The sequence below is a fragment of the Salarias fasciatus genome, chromosome 6 (genome assembly GCF_902148845.1).
Source record: "Salarias fasciatus chromosome 6, fSalaFa1.1, whole genome shotgun sequence".
NCBI lineage: Eukaryota > Metazoa > Chordata > Actinopteri > Blenniiformes > Blenniidae > Salarias > Salarias fasciatus.
This window is the reverse complement of record NC_043750.1, coordinates 16798509-16822313: the sequence shown is the minus strand read 5'-3', so window position 1 is coordinate 16822313 and position 23805 is coordinate 16798509. Positions and strand designations below refer to the sequence as shown.

The 23805-nt window shown below is 40.7% G+C and overlaps 1 protein-coding gene across 1 annotated transcript; it reads left to right on the top strand.

The window, feature by feature from the left end:
• The first annotated feature begins 14984 nt into the window (after positions 1 to 14984).
• adra1d (adrenoceptor alpha 1D) lies at positions 14985 to 22923 on the top strand. The gene is made up of 2 exons (XM_030095130.1): positions 14985 to 16044; positions 21590 to 22923. Exons 1-2 carry the CDS (start codon positions 15081 to 15083, stop codon positions 22138 to 22140), a joined length of 1515 nt encoding a protein of 504 aa, XP_029950990.1. The 5' UTR covers positions 14985 to 15080; the 3' UTR covers positions 22141 to 22923.
• Positions 22924 to 23805: the final 882 nt, after the last annotated feature.

The following is a 23805-nucleotide window of genomic DNA, read 5'->3' as shown; positions in this document are numbered from 1 at the left end:
CCATTTGGGAGAGAGATGCTTGCTCATTTCATCATTTTCCTGCCAAGATGCAGTTGCTATGTACAAGATACAGTGAAGAGAGAAACCAAAGAAAAAAAAGAAAACATGCATATAGACGTTCAAACACACAATACTGTAAAAGGGAGATTTAGTTGAATTTCAGAGAATTGTTCCACCTCTAATTCTGTGAACAATATTTTTTACAGTTTATCTTTTTAACTGTTTTGCAGCATTGAAGTAAGGTTCACAGCGAATATGGGTCACGAGCTTCTGTGTATGTTGTGTTTTCACTTTATTATTGTTGGGAGTCGTGTTGATTTCCTCTGTCTGCACTCACTCAGTCACACAACCAAACACACAAATGTATGCAAGCACGTGCACACAGAACCCCCTAACAAAGTCTCCATAGCGTGAGAACGGGGCTGCGGGGTCCCAGCGTTTTGGAAGACGCTCAGAATACACAGAGCAGGCCTCAGGAGAGACGTCTCCGTAAACTCTGCCGGTGGCTTGTAATTAAAGGACGCTGTGTCAAAGAGAGGGCAAAAGAACAAGCGTGGGGACTGAAAACACTGAGTGTTGGGATACAGGAAGTGTAATCTGATTAGATTACTCATTTTACTGAGTTTCCTTTTTTTCAAGTCCAAGTTTGTGAGATGGAAGGAAGTAGAGATTCCGTCATTTACTCAGATTTAGAAAATAAATCAACACACACACTTATCTGCGGCCTCGGTATACAGAGCAGTGGGAAATATTTACTAAGGCGAGGGGAAAAGAGCCGCTCATCCATCAGGCAATGCCATCAGAACGGCATCTTGTGGAAGTTATAATGAAGGTCTATCTCAACAGGGTGGAAAATGTAGAGTGTTAGAAGGAGAAACAAGAGATTCATTAATCACATATTCTTAGGAAATCTGTGGTAATTCTCTGAGATGTTTGAAACAGCCTCCCTACAGATTTGTGCAACTGTATGATGAAAAAAATACGACTGTGTTGGAGGCAAATGGTCGACAATTACAGATATTCCTCTTGGTTCACATTGTGTTCCGTTTTTTGATTAAGACAAATAAACTATTACCATCTCCACTTTTGAAATCTTTTTTTTTTTTTCAACATTTTTGGCACTGCTCCTGGAATCTTGGACAATACAATACAATTAGTTTAATAAATATGTGTTGTACATATAAACTTGTGTAGCTTTTTTCAGCAACAGAAGATACATTGCACTATGTGAGCAAGTCCTCAAATGATGTGATTAAACCTGTTTATGAGTTGATCATGGAAATCTAATCAGAGATCACTCAATACATATAAACACATCGCTCTATATGTGTTTGAATTGCATTTCAAATTTAAAGCATTAAGCAGATTTCTTAACATAAACAGCAGCAGGTGGATACTGATCATGCTTATGAGCGCATTCTGTTGTCAACTTGTGCAGTCTCCTCTCCTGACATTGTTCCCACAGTCCTGCGCTGGAGGCTGCAGCAGAATCCTGTTCATAAAGTCTCCCTCTGTTCAGCGCTCTCGTCATTCGACCCCCTAATTCTGATCTGATCTCATTACTTGCTCACCGAGGCTGGATTTCAGCTGCAGTTCCAGTAATAGAAAAGGACAGATTTACTCAGTCAGACTTGTCCAGAGTGAGTCCGTCTCGGTCTGATGTGAGTCATTTGACTTCATAAAGTGGTCGTTTTGAAACAAGGACACAAGGAACATGATTGGTGTCACGCCTGTAGCTTCCAGGGTTGCACGTCTCCCGGAAAGGATGCCGAGTGATATAAACCTGTGCTTCGTGGTGATTTATTGCCGTTCGGACAGCACAGCCTGATGAAATAAGGAGTTGCTGATTGGTGATAACTCACAATGGCTGGGGAAAATTGTCAAGCGTGGCACATTTCAAAAGATTCCACAGTCACAGATCGCATTGTGTGAAATAGCATGTGAACTTACTTCTCTAGTGTTGTTAAATTACTTCATGCTGTGGATTGCTTTTTGTAGACATTTAGACACTTCAGTAAAATGCAATTAAGACGAGGCAGCTGACAGTGCAGGTGGCATTACATGTGGCCTGTAAGCCAGTTTCCAAAAACTCTCAAACATTTGTGTCTCTAGTGATTAACAGGGATGCAGAATGTCAATGTCATTAAGCCATAATTTTATTTCTGGATGAATTTGAACTCAGAGATGTGCAGTTATTGCTATTCATTGAATCAGTTGCTATGATGATTCTCAGCATGGGCTGTGATCCCCTGGTGGTCCACAGAGGTATTGCAGGTGGGCCGGAAGCTGTCATTACACTACAAAATTTTCTGTATTCAATTCTGTAATTGAGTTTATTATGAATGCAAAAATAAAAACAAATAAGGAAATACACTTATGCTGTAGCGAAGCCAGAGTGGGGGCAAGGGGGCAGTCGCCCCAGGGCCCACAAGGTCATAGGGCCCCGTTTCATGTGATGTGTTCACATTCACTCGTAAATTAATTATTATAATAAAATGTGCCATGTGTGTGAGAAGGTATACGCATATGAGTGTGGGCTCCAATTTGCCAATTCTTACATTACGACTGTCCATGAATGCATCAGAGATGTAAGCCAGCGCTGATTGGCTGTGCGGCATTAACGACTTTTTTTCTTTTGCACTTGATCTGAACTCTTTGGAGGGAAGTTAAACAGTATGCTAAACACTATGCTAGCCGCTAGTGGTACTACCCAAAAGCTAATATCGGAGCCATTGGTGAGTCAGTGAAACCTTCAAAAATATTAACTTTATCAGAATGCTGTGGTCTTAAGCACCTGGCTATCTGAATGTGCCTTGTGTTGCTCTCAACTATAAGAGACCCCTGAGTCTTTTTTTTTCTAATATACTGTACGTGAATTCCAAAAGATATAGATAGCTGTGTCTATATCTATCGGAATAGATTGTGTAATTTTAGACCAGCTGTGTTCATTTTATATTTAAGCTGTGTCAAAGATGGTACAGATTTAGCCAGTGAGGCTTTATCTGAGCTTTCAGCACCATGGACAGCAGACGCTCTGAGATTGACACCTGTCAAGCTGCATTTGTGTGTGTGCGTGCGTGTGTATGTGTATTTGTTCTTCAGAACAAGTTTGTGAACTGGTTTGTGACTTTATTGTGCTTTCTGAGGCATATAGGTTTGCTTGGCTCAGTTAAAGTGAGCATTAGTGTGTTGTTTGATGGTAGGATGAGGTATTGTTTGAATGGTAAAATTACTGTCATAAGGGCCCGAGAATGCTCCGCCCCCTCTGTACTGAGACCCCTGCCTCTGCACTCGTGCATATGTCTGTCATAACAGATAACAGGGAACGTAGCTTGTGAAGCTAAATGAGGCCTTAGAGGAAAGCTGGAAGCAGAAACGTGGAGGGTTCATATGTTTGCCTATTTTTTTCTTGATGTCTGGGTGAATGCAGAGACATTTCAGGCTCCTGCTACGTGTTTTCTAATCAGTGTTGAGTAGTGCACCGTTTACATGTAATTTTTCAAATGTGTTCCTCAAATATATACAGAATAAATGCTGATGAGCTGTTGTGAATGTTTATGAGCTTTTATTTTCTGATTTTTTGCAGTTTTAAAATTACAATTTTATAAAGGAAAAAAATTACAGAAACAACAGCTGTGGTGGACTAAACAGTACAAGAATTTTGTTGAGAGATATGTACATTTTTTTTCCCATCTGGATACATAATTCAAGTTATTTTAATTATTCCATGTTTACTTTGATTTATTCCATTTCGGAGACGTTCTTCAGGATTCAAGAGTTTAAGTTCAGGCAGGCCTCAAAAAACATTATTTCTTGGGTGGACAGTGCCACTCTTGAGTTTGGTGACTGCACTTCTATATTGAAGTCGACTTTTTTTCCTTCACACTGAAGGCCATCTCTGGTTTCCCATAGTGTTAAATATTCTACAAATATTACAAATGTATCAGTTAATCCAACAATCAGCTTTTTCAAGACGCAAGCCTTCATCCCATCTTTTGTCCTGCCTGCTCTGCTGTTACACCAACCGTCTGCACGACCTCCTTCATTCATGGATCAATCCTGAGGTTTTCCACTTCTCCTTCATGTTGGATATTTTTCTCTATGTGATAAATTGTTTTTGTAGGTGACACTTCTCATGATCAGCATCTGTTATGGCACTTTTTATACTAATATACTTTGTCGATATATTTACTCTTTGTTGCAGCTTCCGGTAAATTACAGTGATAACCTATCATTGCATGTATAGTTTGAAAAGGTGTCCAATGGGCCTGGATTTAAATTGCTTTTCAAATATAGTACTTCAAATCTGACGCTTGCCTATATTTTCATCATAATAAATGTGCTGTTTGTATTCAGTGTACTTTATGGGGTAGTTTCATTTATTCATAATGCGTGCTCCAGGTCTTGATAGAAGTGTCAAGTTGCACTGAATCACCAACTATAATTTGCAGAGTGCAATGAATCAGTGCATGTCCCAAAATGCCTAAAATTCAAGGATGATTCCTGCTGCATAGATGCTTGCACAGCTCTTATCTAGATAGAAAATCTCAGATGTCGATGCCTCGGAGAGGACGCAAATCCACAGTCCTGCTACTTTGTGAACTGAAGGGAAAAAAAAAGCATGCTCTCAAACTCAGGCTGAATTTCGATAGCAACGTTACGTCATCTTTCTGATAGTGTGCTGCAAGAACTGTTCTCCTCTGTCCTGACACTTTATAAAACAAATCTCCATCCAGTGATTATTCCTGGATTTAAGATGCAGTGATCAAGCCAGCATTGCATTTTCATCTTTAATTGCTAAATAAACATGTACAAAAGCAATTTAAAAAAGAAACTGTGGTCAAGTTTCTCATACTTTTTTGACAAAAATAACATTTTTTTGAACAATATTCCATATTTATACAGTTAAATATGTAAACACAGTATGTTTGATGATGGTTTCCTGTTTGTTGGTTAGGATACTTTTAGTCATTCCTGCCAGTCAAAAGACAGTGGAGCAGCCTTGGTACTGCTGAACTGGCCTCCACTGTCTTTCCTCCAACATTTCCATCCATCCATCCATCATCAGACAAAATACAAACACTCACATTTAGAATCACCAATTGACCTCATGTTAGCAAACAGTTAATCACAAAATGCCAACAAACATTATTCTGTGTGATTCTGATTCACCCCGTCATTTTGAGTAAATCTGAATCAGACTGAATTTTTGGACCGTCCAGGCAATGCTTGAGGATTCTGCTCTCAGAAAAAGAAATGCTCAATACAGACAGGCTCCGTCCGTTGGACTCCAGGGTGCATTATGAATATTGTGACTGAGACAATACAGAGTCGGTTGTGGCCTGACCTTTGAAAACATTAAGGGTGCAACAGTCCATGAATCAGTGAAGTGCATCAAATTCACCTTTAACCATAAAAAAAAAGGTTTTATTCAGACTCATGAGAAGCATTTCCTTTATGTTAATGTTGTTTGTTCTCATAAATTCAAAAGACACAACCTGCTTCCAGTAAACACCATTCATCTCACGTGTGTTCGACGTTCCTCTGACTATCTGGATCTTTGACACGTGTGTGTGTGTGTGATTGTGTGAAGCTTTTAGTCACCGGCCACCTCTAAATCCAGCTCTTTAGGAGAGGAAGACCACCACCAGGCACGGACTCAATGCGGCTCCATTTATCGTCTCTCTGCAGAAGAACAAACAGCCTTGAGGTAAATCCAAACACCGGGAGACTTCAGAAGGAATGCTCCGTTTCCTTTGGATATGTTTCATTAATCACAATGAAAACACAGGCAGAAATTGCTTCTATCGGCTCTGCTCAGGTGCGATTCTGTCTCATGACAAAAGTCCTAACAGAGCTTCACAGTATTTATCATGAATGTTTTTTTTCACTGCACTAGTTTTTTTTTTCTTTTCATGCACATCATTTAAGAGTCAATCATTCTTTCATGAAATTGCAAAAATTCATAACACCTGTAATCCAGATTGCAGATCAATTTGGATGATTAAACAGGGTAATTGTTGAAATATGACATGAAACCAGCGGGCGATATATGAACCCTAATCAAAAAAAGTGGAAATGGTGTGTAGAGAAATAAAGTGTCAAATAATAAAACCTGTGGGAGCACCTTGTTTATTTGTATTCCTCTTATTATTCAATACTTGCACATCATTTTGAGGCTCGCTAATTAAACACCACCACAAGCACAAAGTCAGAACATCAGATAAGAAACGTCCCCCTGCTTGTTTCCCGACATGTCCACAAATTCAGCTCATGTTTATATCTGTTTATCCAAAAAGTAACAAGTCTTCATGTTTTAAAAGAATAAACACAACATTTTGGTTATTTTGGTTCAGATTTTAAAGCCATAAATTAAATAGTAAAAGATAAAAGTTGCATTTATTAAAGCAGTTATGTTTTAATGTCACTGTTTTGTCTGTGTTGACTCGACATTCATAAAATTACAAATTTTATGGCAGTTTAATGAATTATAACATGATGGATATCTGCTGTAATTTAGTATTTACACATGTGGGACTGTGTCTGGTATGAACATGACATGCAATGGTTTTACACCTTCTTTAAATAACTACTACATATAGTGTACAATACAAGGTCAAACCATGAACCATAATTTAATATCTTGATGCCTTACTCAAAGATTCCTTATGCCTGACAAAGATACTAGTTTAGCGGACATGTTGGATGCAGATTTGAATCAATACTACTCTGCTCCTAGAGCTTCTCACAAGCCCCCAGTCCATTTAAATAATTATTCATAGTTACTTGAAAAGCAATGAAAACCAGATATCTTCAGAAATTCATAAAATCTCCTGATTGCCAAGGACATGATGGGGGAATCAGGAAATCAGGACATTTCTGGGAATTGGCTGGTTCATTAGCTCTTCTATTCTGAAAACCACAGTACTGTATATGAATGTGTTTTGAATGAAAATATCCACATAAAAAGTGTTGATCATTTCTGGTTTGTAGACCAGGTCAATCCCGGTGGTTCAGTTTCCAGTCTGCATGTGTGCTGGGACTCTGTTAGTTACAGTGGCTCTGACGCTGGATCACAGACAGACCAATGGACAAATGACGATCATAATATGAGCCATGTTCTCCAGGTGACTTAATAACCTTATTTAAATTTAAATTAAACCATTATTTACATCATAGTGCTGTGATGATGACATAAAGAATGAATTTTGTCTGAAAGCAGAAAAAGGTTGAACTCTTACTAAAATGTTAGAAATCCACCACCAAAGTCAGAGTGGACAATGCTTTCACCAAAGATAATGATGCCACTTGTTTCTCCACTCTTCTCCACCTGCCGACGGGCCTTTTTGGTTTGGTAATTGCTTTAATTAAGGATGGTAAAAGTGTGATAAATGCAGCCATTTCCATAATGTTGCAGCAAATCGGTGAATTCCGTCGTATCCCCTGCGTGGCGAGAGTGTTCTCTCAGGCGCAGTTATCAGGTGTAAATCAACACTTTTGAATGCAGAGAGGGTGAGAGGCATGCGCTGCTCCAGCTGGTTAAGAATGAAACTTGAGCATGAAGGACAGATCCTTGTTTTTCACTTTGATGTAAAGTGGAGGCAGTTTTACTGCAGAAATTTTGTTTTTTTGTTTTTTTGGTTTTTTTTAAGTGTGAGATGAGGATACTAGAAATATTTTTCTTCTTTTTTTTAAAAAATCACAGCAAAATGTTTTGCATCAAATCATTTAACATATGCAAATATACAATGCGTATGTTGTTGTTTCTTCAAATAATCTTGAAATGTGGGTCAATTCTCTTCCTCCCACAAAGCAATATGAGAAACGCCTGACCATTTGACCTTTTCAAACATTCGCGTCTTTGAACAATCATGTAGGAAGTGATATCAAAGCATGACATGACTTGTGGTCGGCTGAATCCCAGCGCTCTGCCGAGGACTGATAAGATGGCACACAGTCAAAGTCGAGGGTGGATTACCATATTGAGAGTTTGGGAGGGAGGCGAGAAAGTGTGTTTGAGTGTGTGTCTGTGTGTGTACTGCCTGGATGTACAAATATCTAGTTAGCTGTTTGACAAATCGCACCCAAAATATGGAGAGTCAAGATCCTCCCCTTCTCCTCTTTGTCTTCTCGGAACATCACTTGAAATGTTTAACATAACACAAAGAAATAAATGTAATCCTTTCTTGATTTATTTTACTTTGAGCGCGGCCGATGTCGGAGTCTTTGACAGATGCTTTAAGATGAAAAATGAATCTGCAGGCAGCCCAGCTGACTGGGATGTTGAGCTCGCTACACACGGACTGCCTCTATCTCAGGAAATACCAGGCGTTTTGATACAGGTCGAAGATCGCTGCATGTGACTGGAGTAAAACTGAACAGGACGGTTTGTGGGTTTTTTTTCATTTGTTTTCTTTTTCGTTTACGCCCACAAACACACATGCTCCACACTCTCACAGCCGTACGGATGTTCGGACGTAGCAGAAGCCACATCAGCCCCTCCATGCTGCATCAGCTTCACTACAAGATTGGAAGAAAGCAACATGCTGTAAATCTGATCAGATTAAACTGACAGTGCTAAACTTTAGTGACCTCTGTCCAGCAACAACAGCTGGAATTTAGGTCATAAAAAGCAAATTGCCAATTGATTTTTCATATAATAAAAAAACCTACTTGATGTGCTGCAGTAACAGACATATCAATTTCTCTGGAGCTCAGCTACATTTCATCATTTTTAGTTGATTTTTTTTTCTCACACTCTCAGGGTTTCCCCAAAAAGAAAGAACACAGGATGAATGAAAAGTCATCAAGAGCTGAGGCACAGCGATCCAGATGCTGAAGCTCGTCCAAGTGGTGGCCTTTCTTTTTTTTTTTTTTTTTTTTGTTTGTCCAGGCAGATAATGCTAAAGCAGCTTTCCATCTGTAATCTCAGTGTCAAACTTGAGGCCAGAGGTTCGAACTGGATAACTTTGGGGTGGAAAGAGTAAAAGTTATGATAAAGAGACTATGTGAATTTGATCTAAGGCTCTTTATTTCTTCTTCTCATCTGTGAGAAACTGGAAACTTTAAAAAGTTAGTCATTTTCACCTGAAGATGGACGAGCACAGTTCATCCATATTTCATTTTGTTTCATAAATATATACAATCTTTGCCTGGTGCAGATGGTTGATGCGCCTCGTACAGTGCTTATAAATGGAAGTGAATGATTGAAACAAACTGGAATTAAAACACCAAAACTAAAGAATTTTCCTATCTTCAAAAATACTGAGAAATCTGAGTTACTACTGCTTCAATCAACGGTCAATCAAGTCAAAAAATTTACAATCGCTCTTTTTTTTTTTGTATGCTGTTTGACAGTGTAGATAAGCATTGCAGCACAATGAACTACCGCCCAGAGAAAAGTCAAGACTTTCACAATAAACCTCACATTAAACATGTATGAAGAGCTGCTGTCAGTGGAAACCTGCAATAGGAATGGGCAGGCGTTTTCTGTTTTCCCCAGTAATCCTCTGCAGGACTCATAAAGCAGCCAGCTACACTTCTGTGTTTTGACAGCTTTTTGCCTTTAGAGTGTTTTTCGGCGAGTGAGACTTTGCCTTGTGTGGGTATGAAAATCATTACCAGCCTTAAAGCAGACACCTGAAAAAAAAATCCAACGTCAAAACGGTTGCTTCGTCTTTAACAGCCTCAAATGTCAAATCTGAGGAACACACTCAGTCAAGTAAAGAATGTGTTTCTTCAGTGTGCTGGTTAAAGACACGATCAGAGGTGACCTGTAACTAGAATCCACAAGGTACTTCATTATCTGAAGCACAGTCTGAGTGCAGCTACAGCATGTTTCCTCCTCACTGTGGCCTGAACTTGGCTCTGCGTGGCCGCTGATTAAGCCCTCTAAGGAGGAGCAGGTGGGTTGGATGAGGTTGTGTCTCTTTTTTATAGATCCAATAATGAGGATGTGCCTCTTGACAGCTGAGCAGATTTATGGTGACCGGAAACAGAAGCCCTGCCGCCCACACAAAGGACACACTCAATATCAAACCCAAATCTTTCGCTCATCATTGCCAAAGTTGCCAGTCAGATGATGGTGCTTAAAGGTGCTTAAATCATTGTGTGCACATTTTTGTGTTTACCAGACCCTGCATGCTTTATCTTCTCCTCTAACACACCTCATTCTCATGAATGGGTCGTTATCGGGCTTCTGCAGGTCTCGATAACAATCCATTTGTTTGAATCGGCGGCACTGAAGCGTGAAGATACATGTTTTGGTTCGTCGTGTTGAAAAAAACAATTTCATTCTAGTCCTGTTCACGCTGAGCTCATTGTGACTTTTTTTAATTGGATCAAAAATATTACCAGAGACATGTAGAACTAGTAGCACAACAATGTGAGGGCAGCTTAATGTGATACATACAGACATAGCAGCAGCCTGATTATACCAACAAAGAAGAAAGGCGACAGGACGAGGAAAAGTTTTGCTACGAGTTTAACTTTTTTTTTCTCTGTACTGCACTTATATCTCTCACGCTGCTAAAGATGTCGTGTGAAAACCTCTGAGAGAAAGTGGGAGGTGTTGCAATATTCCAGGGGTCATTTCATTAGCTGAAGAGTATTGAATATGTATGACACACACACAACACACCCACACACACACACACACACAATTATTGAATATTGATCAAGCTGAAAACGAACTACAACCCTGTGAAAAATGGCAAAAAAAAAATCACCAAAACACTATTTTGACACTGGTTACCAGCACAATAGTGTAGAATTATTTTAATTAGAGCTAAACCTGCTAACACGCTTAAACATGAATTTGCTGTTGAGGACGAGGTTTGGAAATGGTGTAAAAGAAAAACTGGTAGGTAACATTTCACTTCCTGTACTACGATGACAGGCTCGTCATGATGCTAATGACCAGAGTCCTGTCTGAAATTGAGCTGTGCTGCTTAATTATTGAAATGTGTGAGCATTAGTGCCGCTAATGATTACCATCCTCACCGTGATTTACGCTCATGTGACGACTTCCGTTCCTCTGCGCAGCTGCGTCTAAGAATAAAACTGACAGAAAACTAATAAAAGACCAACCCGATAACTGTATCCATATTTCTCAACACCACACTTCACAGTTTAATGTATTTACTGTCCAACATCCAGCACTTGTGGAGGTAAGAAAAGCAAAATGCACGAATTTGGGGGAATTGCGGGGAATTTACAATGCAAGATATTTTCAAAAGACATCATTTCAAAAACACTGACAAGAAACATTTTTAAAGCTGTCAGGAATCAACATCATCCATCCAAAACTGACACTTTTTTGACAGTAATAATTATCTCATCATTGAAAGGTCTCCTTTGTTTGCAGTGGTTCTGTTATGCGCTGTGTAATTATCATTAAGACATCATTAAATCGTGTGGGGGTGAGACTCGAATGCTTTTTATCATTTCACAGACAGAAGCATCTTAAGAAGTGTCTGATTCCAAGAAAGGATCAAAAAACTGATCTATAGATTGAAAACACCTTGTTAAAATGAGTGATGGTTTTACTTTTCCACATGTTTTCATGGTATTTGGTGGCTGTCCGTACTTGGTGGTTTCTTAATTATATCAAATTCTGCAAAGTTTGTCTCCAATTAATATATTTCCATCAATTATGCAGGAACCATGTCATGAGTAGAATATCTTGCAGGTAAATTTGTAAGACCTGGAAAATATTTACTTAACCAGTAAACCAGATGGTTTGACCAGATGGATTAATCTGCCAGCAAAACATACGCACTGAATAAGACATCTGATCAATCATCTTCTGTCCAGCAGGAGGAAAGGAGCTGGCCTGGGCCCGCCCATGAGCAAGGTCCACCCCGAACAGGCCACCAGTCCATCACAGAGCCTACAGTGGACCCATAAACCCATAAAGAAACAAGGAGAACATGAAAACTCCACGCTTAAAAGCCTGGAGGCTGAGAACTCAAATCAGATATTCTCACCGTGGGGCCGACTTTTCGGTCCTGAATCAGCCACCTCCAACAAGGACTACACAGCATTTGTTTTCCATCAGCCTTGAAATGAATGGACTGGATACAGTCATTCAACAACGATTTCCTGCTCTTTCAGGCGTTCAAGCTGCCCCTTCATCTTCTTCGAGATGCGCATTCTCCTTCAAAGACCTGTTTTTCGTTCATCTTTTTGATTGGCTTCTTTTTTTTTTTCCAATTCAACCCTTAACATCAAGTCACGTTGAAAAGCAAGTTGTAATTCATGTGAAGGCAACACTCTTTTCAACTCTTCCCCTGAAGCGGCGCCACCGTTATCATGCACAAATCAAGCATCCTGCAGGGCGGCGTCACGACTCCCTGACCTTCGCTCGCCGGTGACAGACAGGTGACGGCAGCGTTGTCCTCAGCTTCAGCCGTGAATTTAAATCACTGCCGAAGCATCTTCATTCAACAGGCGGAGCTCAGACAACGGACCAATCTTACCTTGACACAAGGCGTGCCATGCTGCTTGTGTAATGTCGTGTCGTCAGAATAAATTGAGTACCATCCTGCCCTTTGACCTTGTCACAAAAAACTCTGTAAATATATGCGTGCTGTTTGCGGCTTGTTCTGATTTAGCTTTTACTCAGTAAAATGTTTTCAGGATATAACGATGTTACTCTGATAACGTCGCAGGATAATAAATTGTTCATCAAGGTTTATTGATGACTCTTATTTTGAAATATCCTGTTACATTTGTTAAAGTAACGCTACAATAATGTAATATTAGGCTCTATAGCTCCAAAATATTGTAGTGAGACCAGTCATATGTGGTTTACCTTTTCATGTTTTCCTTGAATATTATTAAAACTCTGCTGTTAGTGTGTGTGCTGAAAAAGCGACACCGTTGGCGCTGACATTTTGAGGATTTTGAGACTGTGTTGTCAGTCAGTATTTTGGGGGAGAATAGCTTAAATTATAATATTCAAGACTGAGTTTGATGGCTTCACATTTTGAACTCCTGAACAAAAAGGACAAATATCTTCAGTGTCTGGCCAATAAAAACAACTGACAAAGCGCGCCCATTTTAAAGTAATGTGTTTTTAATCCCTAACCTCCTGAACCTAAAAATCTCTGTGGATACTCCTGATGTCTGATTACTTTCACTATTCCACATTCAGAGTCACTATATTTAAATGGAGCTTATGTTTGACTTCACTACTGAATGCCCCGTCTATAATCATTCAAAATGAAATACGCACATTTTTGTAGATTTTTTTTTTCATCAATTCGATCAGCCTAACCACCCACCATGGTTTCTCTAGAGTCAATCCGTCTCTACTCCTGCCTCTTTCAATATCAAAGTAAAATGGTCATTCAGCCTTTCAGAGAATACGCATAGTATACAACCCTCCTCCCCACCTTTCACTTCACCTTAATCAGCCTCTTTCTATTTATATCAGTCATCCCCCTCAGTTCAGCCACTCCCAGCATCCACTGCAGTCCTTCCACCAGTATTTCACTCATCACCTGAGACCTCATGACGGATCCTTTCTATTGTATTCCTCAACATTGTCGATGTTTATCACCTACATATATGGAACAAATGTTGATGTCCATGAAAAGAGTGAAAATACAGAAGAAACCCAAAACACAGTCACTGCAAAGAAATAGATAAATCCAAAAATGTTTGTTCTTTTCACGAGCAAACAACCTCTTTCTTTCAGATAATATCCCCCTTACTGAAATAACATTTTTAGACATATTCTCTGCTGAAGTGTGGAGATAAAAGCTCTTGATCTGATTCCTGCCTCGATTGTCATGCATCGCTCTGGTTATTTATCACTTGTCGCTCTATGGGCTCTTCTGCTGGTGGTTTCTTCTTGTTCCGGGGGTAGGGGGTGGAGGTGGGGGTATCTCAACATCTCCAGCTACACTTGCTTTTGTGGCATCTGTTCTCCCATTTTTTTTTATTAATTAAGTCATGTGCCTTAAGATGAGCGTTTTGTGATTTATGCTATAAATTAACTTCAACTGAATTGAAGTTATTGCACTAAATGGAACAGTGTCTTATAATGTCAGAACACACCCCATAACTCCACCGACGGCTGGTCTGGGTCAGATGTTTTCCCATGCAGGGTTTGTTTGTCCTCTCTGTGACTCTGCCCCTCGACCTTCCGTCTCCTCCAGGCTCTCTGGTGGCTCATGCAGGCCTGTCCTTCTACTTAAGCTGTGCACACTTGGAGATGGCAGCTGCAGGGTCACTGGGGAGCTTGGAAGCGCCTCAATACACTTGGGTTTTCACACTATGAGTTTAAAACAGGTTGATTGGTATCTGGTAGCTTTTTGATCTGATTATACTGAAGAGAAGTTTATAATGAGAGGGGAATGTGGACATTTTTTAATCTTGTCTTTCCTCTTTTTTATTTACTTTTGAATGCAATTTATGTCCCGTGAAGACATAAAGAGACCTTAAAATTATTCTGCACACGAAAATAAGGCCAGGTAATGAAATGAAACGTGTCAGATCAAATACATTATTTGACCACACTGAAAGCTACGCTCTCTTGTGGAGGCTGTGAAGGCAACATTAGTGTGTGTGTGTGTGTGTGTGTGTGTGTGTGTGTGTGTGTGTGTGTGTGTGTGTGTGTGTGTGTGTGTGTGTGTGAGTGTGTGTCGTGTGGGTGGAGCTGTAGGTTCAGACCTGCTGTACCAGCTCTGATCAGGGACTTGTTACAAAGGATGCCACCAGTGGAAAGCCATTGCATGAAGGCACTGCAGCTAAATGGACCAAAAACAAAGCATTTTACTTTTCATTTTCGTTGCAGGTGGATGTATTTTTTTAATCCATCATGAAATCAACCCAGGCAGTTTTTTACTGAGTTAAATACTTAATCCGCGTCTGAGTCACGCGTGTATTTGTGATGTAGTTGTGTTTTTTTTTTTTTCTTGTTGTGTTGCCTTGCTTTAAATGTTGACCGGGAGGAGGAGGAGGAGGAGGAGGACTGCCTGGTGGTCTTACGGACGAGAGACTGAAAGCAGTGTCCGTCACTCTGCGTTCTTCAGAAAAACTTAGCCCAAAGTTCTCTTTATGGCGTTTTCAAAATGACAGCCTCTAACTTGAGGAACGACAGCAACCATGGGACGTATTTCACTGAGGCTGGTGTCAATGGATCTCTCTTGGAGCAGATGCTGTTTCCCAATGACAGCATCACGACGTGCAGGAACTTCACCATGGACTCGCAGGTTGTCGGGGTCGGGGTCTTTCTCTCCGTTTTCATCCTGGTGGCGATCGTTGGGAATATTCTGGTCATCCTGTCCGTGGTGTGCAACAAACACCTGCAGACCGTCACAAACTTCTTCATCGTCAACTTGGCCATGGCGGATCTGCTGCTGAGCATCATCGTGCTGCCGTTCTCCGCATCCCTGGAGGTGCTGGGCTGCTGGGTGTTCGGACGGGTCTTCTGCAACATCTGGGCTGCGGTGGACGTCCTCTGCTGCACCGCGTCCATCCTCAGCCTCTGCATCATCTCCGTGGACCGCTACATCGGGGTGAAGCACTGCCTGAAATACCCCAGCATCATGACGGAGAGGAAGGCTGTGGCCATCCTGGTGGTGCTGTGGGTCTCGTCCACGGTGATCTCCGTCGGTCCGCTGCTGGGCTGGAAGGAGCCGCCGCCGCTGGACGACAGCATCTGCAGGATCACGGAGGAGCCGGGATACGCGCTCTTCTCCTCGCTGTTCTCCTTCTACCTCCCGCTCATGGTCATCCTCATCATGTACTTCAGGGTGTACGTGGTGGCCCGGAGGACTACCAAGAGCCTGGAAGCGGGCGTCAAGCGGGAGAGGAACAAGTCGATGGAGGTGGTCCTGCGGATACACTGCCGGAGCGCGCCGGAGGACGCGCGCACCGCCAGCTGCAAGAGCAGCAAGAACCACCCGTTCAGAAGTTCTCTGTCCGTTCGGCTGATGAAGTTCTCCCGGGAGAAAAAGGCTGCTAAGACCCTCGCCATCGTCGTGGGGATGTTCATCCTCTGCTGGCTGCCCTTTTTCCTCTTTCTGCCACTCGGTAGGCTCTGCGTTCTCACTCGATTTCTCTGCGTAAAGCTGCGTAAAATGTGCTCCAGGAGGCTCACTGCGCCTTTTCTGTGCACTCAGATTAAATGTGTAATTCGTGTACTTATCTAGTCAAAAATATATTTTTAAACACATTGTATTATTTTTAGAGTGCTAAAACTGTTAATTTTTACTCTTAAAGTGCCCGATGAACTTTACTTTTTAACATTTTGTTTTTAAATTCTATTTATAATGGCAGATAATTTCTTCCTCCCAGTTAATTTTCAACATAAATATTATATGTATTTGCCTTTCCTGAAGTACTGCAACATTTCATGTCTGCGGGTCCTTGAAACAGTAAGCCAGCAGACTTTTCTTCTTCTTCTTCTTCTTCTTTTTTTAACAAACAGACACAACAACAAAAACAGCACAGCCTGCTGCACTTACATCATCGAGTAAGCCCGAGAACAAGATTGTGGCATAACAAAAGAAACATATGCTTGATTTAATGCTGTTTACTTTGGGAACCACACCAGAAACGGTTATAATGGTGAAAGAAGCAATGTTTTCATTAGTCGAGGTCAAAACTCGTTTTCATGCTTGAAATTTTTCTGAGAGCCTTTTTCTTCAGATGGCTAATATCACATTCTTACAGCGGCAGCAGCAGTCATAATAGACATACATTCTTCAGTAATGAGCTCTCTGAAACCAGATACCTTGGTTTCGTGCTTCAGCAAGAACCTTATACAGTAACATTCAATTATCTGAACATATGTGTTTATTTGCATTTTGAGGGTCACTTGTGACCCAGAGGTCACTGGATATCTCCACTGAGTAGCCCAAACCAGTCCTTAATAACAATTAACCACAATTCTGAATGAATGAAATGCTGAAAGCTTTCACAGGCACGAATAGAGCGGTAGTCAGTCTCTTGTCAGGGCATACGGTTGAAAACACCCTTCACAAAGCATGACTAATTCAGGTCATTGTGTGGATTCATAAATCACAGTGAAGGGTGCAATATGCAGCTTACCTACAGCCATGAACTCAGACTCAGAGGTAATAATATTAGCACACACTCACATATACTCATATCCATCCATCTGTTTTCTTTGCTGCTTGATCCGGTTCAGTGGCGCTGGAGCCAATCCCAGCTATCCAAGTACGAGGGCTCGATACACCTGGACAGGTCGCCAGTCCATCACAGACAGACATGCTCACAACAGCAGGGGCTCATTCAGGGTTCGCTTTTCACCTGGCATGCAAAGTTTTTGGACGATGGAAGAAAAACACATGCACACAAAGGGAGAACATGCAAACTCCACACAGAAAGGCCCCTGGGCTGTAATTGAAGCTTGGACTTTCTAGCTGTGAGCTGAAGGTGCTAACCTCTGCACCACATACACACATACAACAAGCAATTGGCCTCATGAATTTAAATTTTGCACACATTTCACGTAATTGATTTTGAAAGCCATTTGGAACAAATGGGCACTATGTTAACAGTATAGCACTCACTCAGCACTCTCCATCCAATTGCACCTCTAAATTTACACAATTCAATTACTCTGTCAAGCTTGCTCAAGAGAGAGAGAGAGAGAGAGGGTGGGGTTCAAGAAGTGAAATTTGGTGCCACTAATCCTGTTAGTCGCTCAATGGGAGAGTAAAGGGCAGGTATATTTGTAAGCAGAGGCGTGAAACAGATCCTCGATCTTTTCATGTGATTAAATATGAGCAGAGACGTTGGGGGCTTCGACAGATCTCAGCAAGAAGGGCTCATCATCATAGAGAATGTTCCATCTTGAGTTGCTTTAAATTTATGACTCCAGTAGATGGTGGAGGCCTTTTAATTTGCATGCTAAAAACAGTCGGACCGTGCTGCAGATACCAGCTATCATGCAGTGCCTGCAGCGTGTCAGTGGATCTAATGCAATTTGGATGTTAAACCTAAATAAAACACACAACTCTTAGGAATCTCAGTCTCCCTGTTGAAAACCATCTGGCGGCAGAATCCGTGCTGTTCTACAAAGCAATCCTGAACTCTGACCTCCCCTGAGGAAGCATTTTAGAATGCGAAGTCCCTGCGGATCGATAAGTGTTAAGACTGTCGATTTATCCCTGTGGGGGGTTTCCGTTTGTTCTCGAAATTGCTGACAGATGATGAGCACTCGCAGCTCATCCCTCCTGTTTCTGTTTGCCCATATTTGGTCAGTGAAGACGGACGTCGATACTGGTACATTGGAGAAATAAGCATTAATAAGTACCCTTTCACTGAGAGGCAGACGTGCACTTTTTGCACCTCTTATTCCAATCAGGCCTCTTTGGTCTGATGATGCAAATCTAGCTGGAGTAGTGTGAGTCATTTGAAACTCCACTGAGAGTGCACAAACATCATTTGCTCAGATTAGTGCACCTGACTCATGAATACTCCCCTATTTTACCAGAAACCGATGGAATGAATGGAAATAGTGCTTTGGAGTTTCTCAGCATGCTGGGAGTGCAATAAATTCCCCCATTGTGGGATAAAAACGAGGATTGTGTTACCTCAATCAGCATTTTGGCTCTGATGGGATACCCGTGTGTGATAATTGACTCGTTTTATTGTGAACCTTCCCTGTTCTTTTTTCTCATCAATTCAACCAGCATGAAGTCTCACTGATTTTTTTTTTTCTCAAAAGGATTGTTAATAAAAACCAAAACACATGTGAATTGACACTTTAAATACCAATGAAGAAACTGTACAATAATATATTGTACCATGATTTATATTACTAGATAATACTAACTAAATTAAAAAGCCTAATTCCATTACAGCCAGAGGCATTATTTTGAAATAATTGTGCTACCTTCATGTTTAGTCTGCACTTATAGTTTTTCCTTAAACCTAATTTTATAATTGCATATAAGATCTTTTCCTCTACTTATTTAATTTGTCATATAGAACAGAAACCATGTAGCGAAACACATCCCACCCTGATCCCCAGGGTGTTATTGTTGTTTTGTACTCTTTTTTTTAACTCATACATATTACATCCACATGTGCATCTTAAACCCGTTTTCTCCTGTTTTGTCTCGATGTGACTGTATTCATTGTTTGTTGTAGCCCAGAAAAAACCGAGTCCAGCAATAGACCGCTGCTACTAATTAGTGTTGCCCGTGCCACCAAACATTGGCAGACCTCTTTTCTGTCCCACTGAGCACCGCTGTCTGAAATCTATTGAAACACATCAGTGGCACGTAAGTGACCGCCATTGTGTCCCAATTTGTGGCACGCTCTTGTAGTTACACAAATACGCAGGCGGCCTTTGAGTCATTCCGCTGTGAATACATATTCATTTACCCCTGTGAAGTCTCTGGTGATTCCAAGATATTTACATCTCCAGTAGGAAGCAGCAGGTGCTGCGCTGCTGTAGACAGAATAAAAACTTTATTTATTTATGTGTTTCAAATCCTCCTGTGAGTTATTCACATCAACATGCTTTACTATCAGCCATATACCTGAGCATTAGTCCAGAAACTGAGAAAGGATCAACAATAATATTTTGTTGTAGTCATTACAATGTTATTATGTTAGTTTATCACGCTGTGAAATCCCTAATATAAAAAAAAAAAAAATCTTCAAACAATGTCTGAATATAAAAGACTGAGTGTGTAAGAGGACTGATCTGAATTCTGTCCACATTGAAGAGACATCACTAAATGTTGTCAGAGAAATTTGGAGGGGTCCCCAGACGTCCGCATGGGTTTCATTGTGTATTCAAAGCAGTTGCGTCTTGCTTGAATCCAAACTAGAATATCATCCAGTACGAACTTAAAAAACTCCACCAGTCAGAGAGGATACCAAGTGGGGGACATCTGAATTATAACAGGCCCTTATCTCCGAGGCACATTTGAAAAAAAGAGAAAAATGCCTGTTGTCATGGTGTTGCGGTTGTGCGTCAGAGAGGTGAATCACTTGGTGTCTGCCTTCAGAATGACTTTATTTTTTAATCATTTTAGAGCAGAGAATCAATGGAGGGGATCATCTCCATTAATCACTTTATTAGTCTCAATCATTAATCACGTTAGCTAGAACTGGTTTATGGAGACTTTTCCACACCGACGACAGAAAAGGAGAAGCGAGATGTGAAGCACGAAACACTCCAGTCCCGCCGAAAACAAGACAAAGCGTCTGAACTGCGCTTTCTGATTTACCGGATTTTCTCCTTGGGCCCAAATCTCCTGTTTGCATTTGTCAGCACGCAGTTTGTCGCCTGGGCTGATGTCAAAACAACATGAAGCCATTACTTTGGAAATCACATAAAAGCCATTTCACGTTTCCTCATTGGACTAACAGAATTGAGATGAAAATGTGGGTCTGGGCAGACCAGATTTGACATTAGCTCTGTGACACGCTGCTTCTGTGTCTGGGGTCAACAGTGTGTCTGATCTGCAGTCACAAGCAAGAAAACAAGAATGAGAAAATGCATGTCACACCTTGATATAGTGAAGTAGTATCACAAGTATGACGATTTGACCAAAGCAAAAATATCTTATTTAATTGCGATAATTTAAAAGACTTTTATTCATATAAAACTACTAGTGTTTGATGGCATAAACCACAAAACCAAAAGCTTGAACAGATTTTGTTTTTGTTAATTTTTGTCTGCCCTAAGGAAAGAAAAACATGTTTTTATCCTTTGCCAATATGGCCAAACACGGAGGGAAAAAGAATATTTTGGAGGCTGCTCACAGCATGTTACTTTTTCATTACAGTTACACTAATGACAAGCACAAGATTTGTATACATTTTTGCTCCAGCAGCAGCAGCAGCAGCGCTGGACTTGTGACAGGTGGTTTTACAACAGTTATGAGCTTTCTCCTTGGAGCGTAGCAGCAGCAGACATCTTACATGACAGGGTGTATCCTCCAGCTCGCTTCCTCAGCTCGTGCATGTACCACATGGGGGGGTGGGGGGGACTTCCCTTTCTAGTTTATTTTATTCAAGACAGGCGTGGAGCTGTTGAGTTCATTTAAGAAACAGCAGGAAAAAAAAGTGTCACGATTACACACTCTACGTAAGCAATGGCGTCACTGAGCAGGCGCTTCGTTGAAGCCTGTTCTAAAAATATCTGCCCTATAAATAAACATCGCCAAACCGCTACTGCAGTAAATCAGTAAAACATCACAAAAACAGTATCCTCGTGTGAGAGCGCTGAAAGTGTATGTGCATGGCATATTACTGTTATACTGTGCACACACACACACACACACACACACACACACACACACACACAGATACATTTTTTATTATAAATTGATGAACAGTGGGAGAGTTATTCTCAACAGTGTGAAAATGTTGTGTTGACATGAGATGTTGGGGGTTTTTATGACATTTTTGGAGTTTGTAACTTCGTTATTTGAGGTTAAACTCAATAACAAAATGTGTCTTGATTCAATATTGTGTTTCACCTTTCTTTTTTTTTTTTTTTTTTTAATAACATAGCCATAAAATGTTTGAATTTGACTGTACACATAGGCACATTTCCTGACAAAACCATTGTGATGGCCTCTTCCAGGTTCTTTCTTTCCATCTCTGAAACCGTCTGAGACCGTCTTCAAGGTGATCTTCTGGCTGGGATACTTCAACAGCTGCATCAACCCCATGATCTACCCCTGCTCCAGCAAGGAGTTCCAGCGAGCCTTCACCCGGCTCCTCAGGTGCCAGTGTTACCACAAGCAGAGGGTGCTGCGGCGCTTCTACGACCAGAGGTGGCGGACCGCTGTCAGGGGGGTGACGAGGGACCAGAGGGGGGACTATAAGCCCAGCTTCATTGTGCATGAATCCTGCAGTGGATCCTTCCTGCACAAGGGGAAAAGGCACCCGCTGGGTTTCAGGCGATGGAGCCTGTTTCCGCCACTGCAGAAGTCCTCGTTCCAGCTGAAAGAGAAAGTGAACAATCTGTCAAATAAAATCAAAGGAGGGACGGGGAAAGGCAGCACAGCTGCGATGGGCCACACGAACACAGTGGACACAATCTCCATGGGGATTTATAGCTCTTGTGAGCAGAGCGGTTATCAGTTCTATGATTTGGCCGAATGTTATGGCCTGAAAGAGACTGACATTTAAGAGGGCCACCAGAGAATCCTTTGTTTATTTATTTTTCAAAAGGCCCACATTGGACCAACATCAATAAAGAATGAAATATCTGAGGATCGATGCTTGATTAAAGCTGAGAACAACAGTTTGATCCTCACACAAACAGGACTAAAACCATTCCTCAGCTCCAAGTGACCATCGTGTTCATTTACAGCACATTTCTTGCTTAAATTCACAGTTTGAATGTCGAGAGTCACTTTGTTTAAGTTTATTTCTTCCACTTGAAGTCTCTGTGCATCTACATTTCATTTAACAAAAGCCAGGATCATTATTACCGTGACACTTTCTTCTTTACATTTTATATCAAACGGCCTTCGTGTTTTTAACTTTTTGTCAGCTGACACTGTGTGACGACAACTCCTAACGTCTGGTGAAGGCTTTGTTTGATATTTTGTAAAAGTAAATACAAAAAAAAATAAAGGTATTGAAATAAATGTTCTGAAAGTCTGAAGAGCTGTGACTGAAATTTAAGTGTTGTCAGAATCAGAATGGATTATGATTTGCCACATTTTTTTTTTCCTGTTTTGACAAGGCATTGCAAAGATCAGAGACCAGCAAAGAATAAAGATGCTGCACAGTATTTATTCTGTTGAATTTATGAGTTTACCTGATGTTGTTTTGTACACTTGAGTCTGCGTGGCTCTCTTATCTATCATTTGCATTGCTAAGCGAGTGCTAATGTGAAAAATAATATGCTTTTTGTATTTTTTGATGTTGTGTGAGAGAAAAAGCGAAGAATAAAGAAGAAGTGAAAACATATTGATGTGTTTCTCATTTTTGGATGAAATTACAGCCGAGCTCATTTCTTAGTTTGTGAAATCGAAGGAAATATAAGAATGTGAGTAACACAAGCACATCAGGCTGCGCTGCAGGCGAGACAGATCAGAGAAAAACAGACCATATCAAGACTCTCAAATCTCAATTGTTTCCTGTTATTAGCCAAATTCCAGCGTGAGTTTTCCAAAATGTTTCCCTGACTTGTGGGGAACTTAAACAGTTAAATTTGTGCTTGTTACAAATTTAGAATTGTTCCCAAAGCTATAAACTTCAAGAAAAACGAGATAACAGCAGCATTTATACTTGAGTTTATTATGGCCCTGAAGGGATGAAATGCTAAAACCACTGTAGAAAAAAAAATGAAATAAAAACAATTACTGGTAAAATGTGATAATGCTAGAATGACAGTAGTGTTAGTGTTTGGGGATATGAGTAACAGCAGGCCAAAGTGTCTTGAGCACATCAACCACAAGAATATAACAACCATTATTACTATGTATAACTTCAAGTTCAAGCTGTGTTTTTTTTAAGTTTATTAAATTTACCTGCATGTTTGAAGTTTTTCTCCGTAAAATACATTTAGTGATGCAGCAATTACAGATAGATTACCGTTGTTATCTGGGAAAGAGGGCCTGCATGTGGCCTGCTGGATGCCAGCGATGTAAATATTTACTGAATTAAACGAGGCCTATAAATGAAGGGGGGAAAGGTGATAGCTTGTCTGAAAAAAAGAAGATGTTTCTTTACTCATACTTCAGAAATTAACAGAGGTCTCTCTCATACAACATTTTCTCATTTATAAAAGTCCAAACCTCCCATTCTGTGAGGATTAAACGTTCACAGTCTCAAGTTTGACAA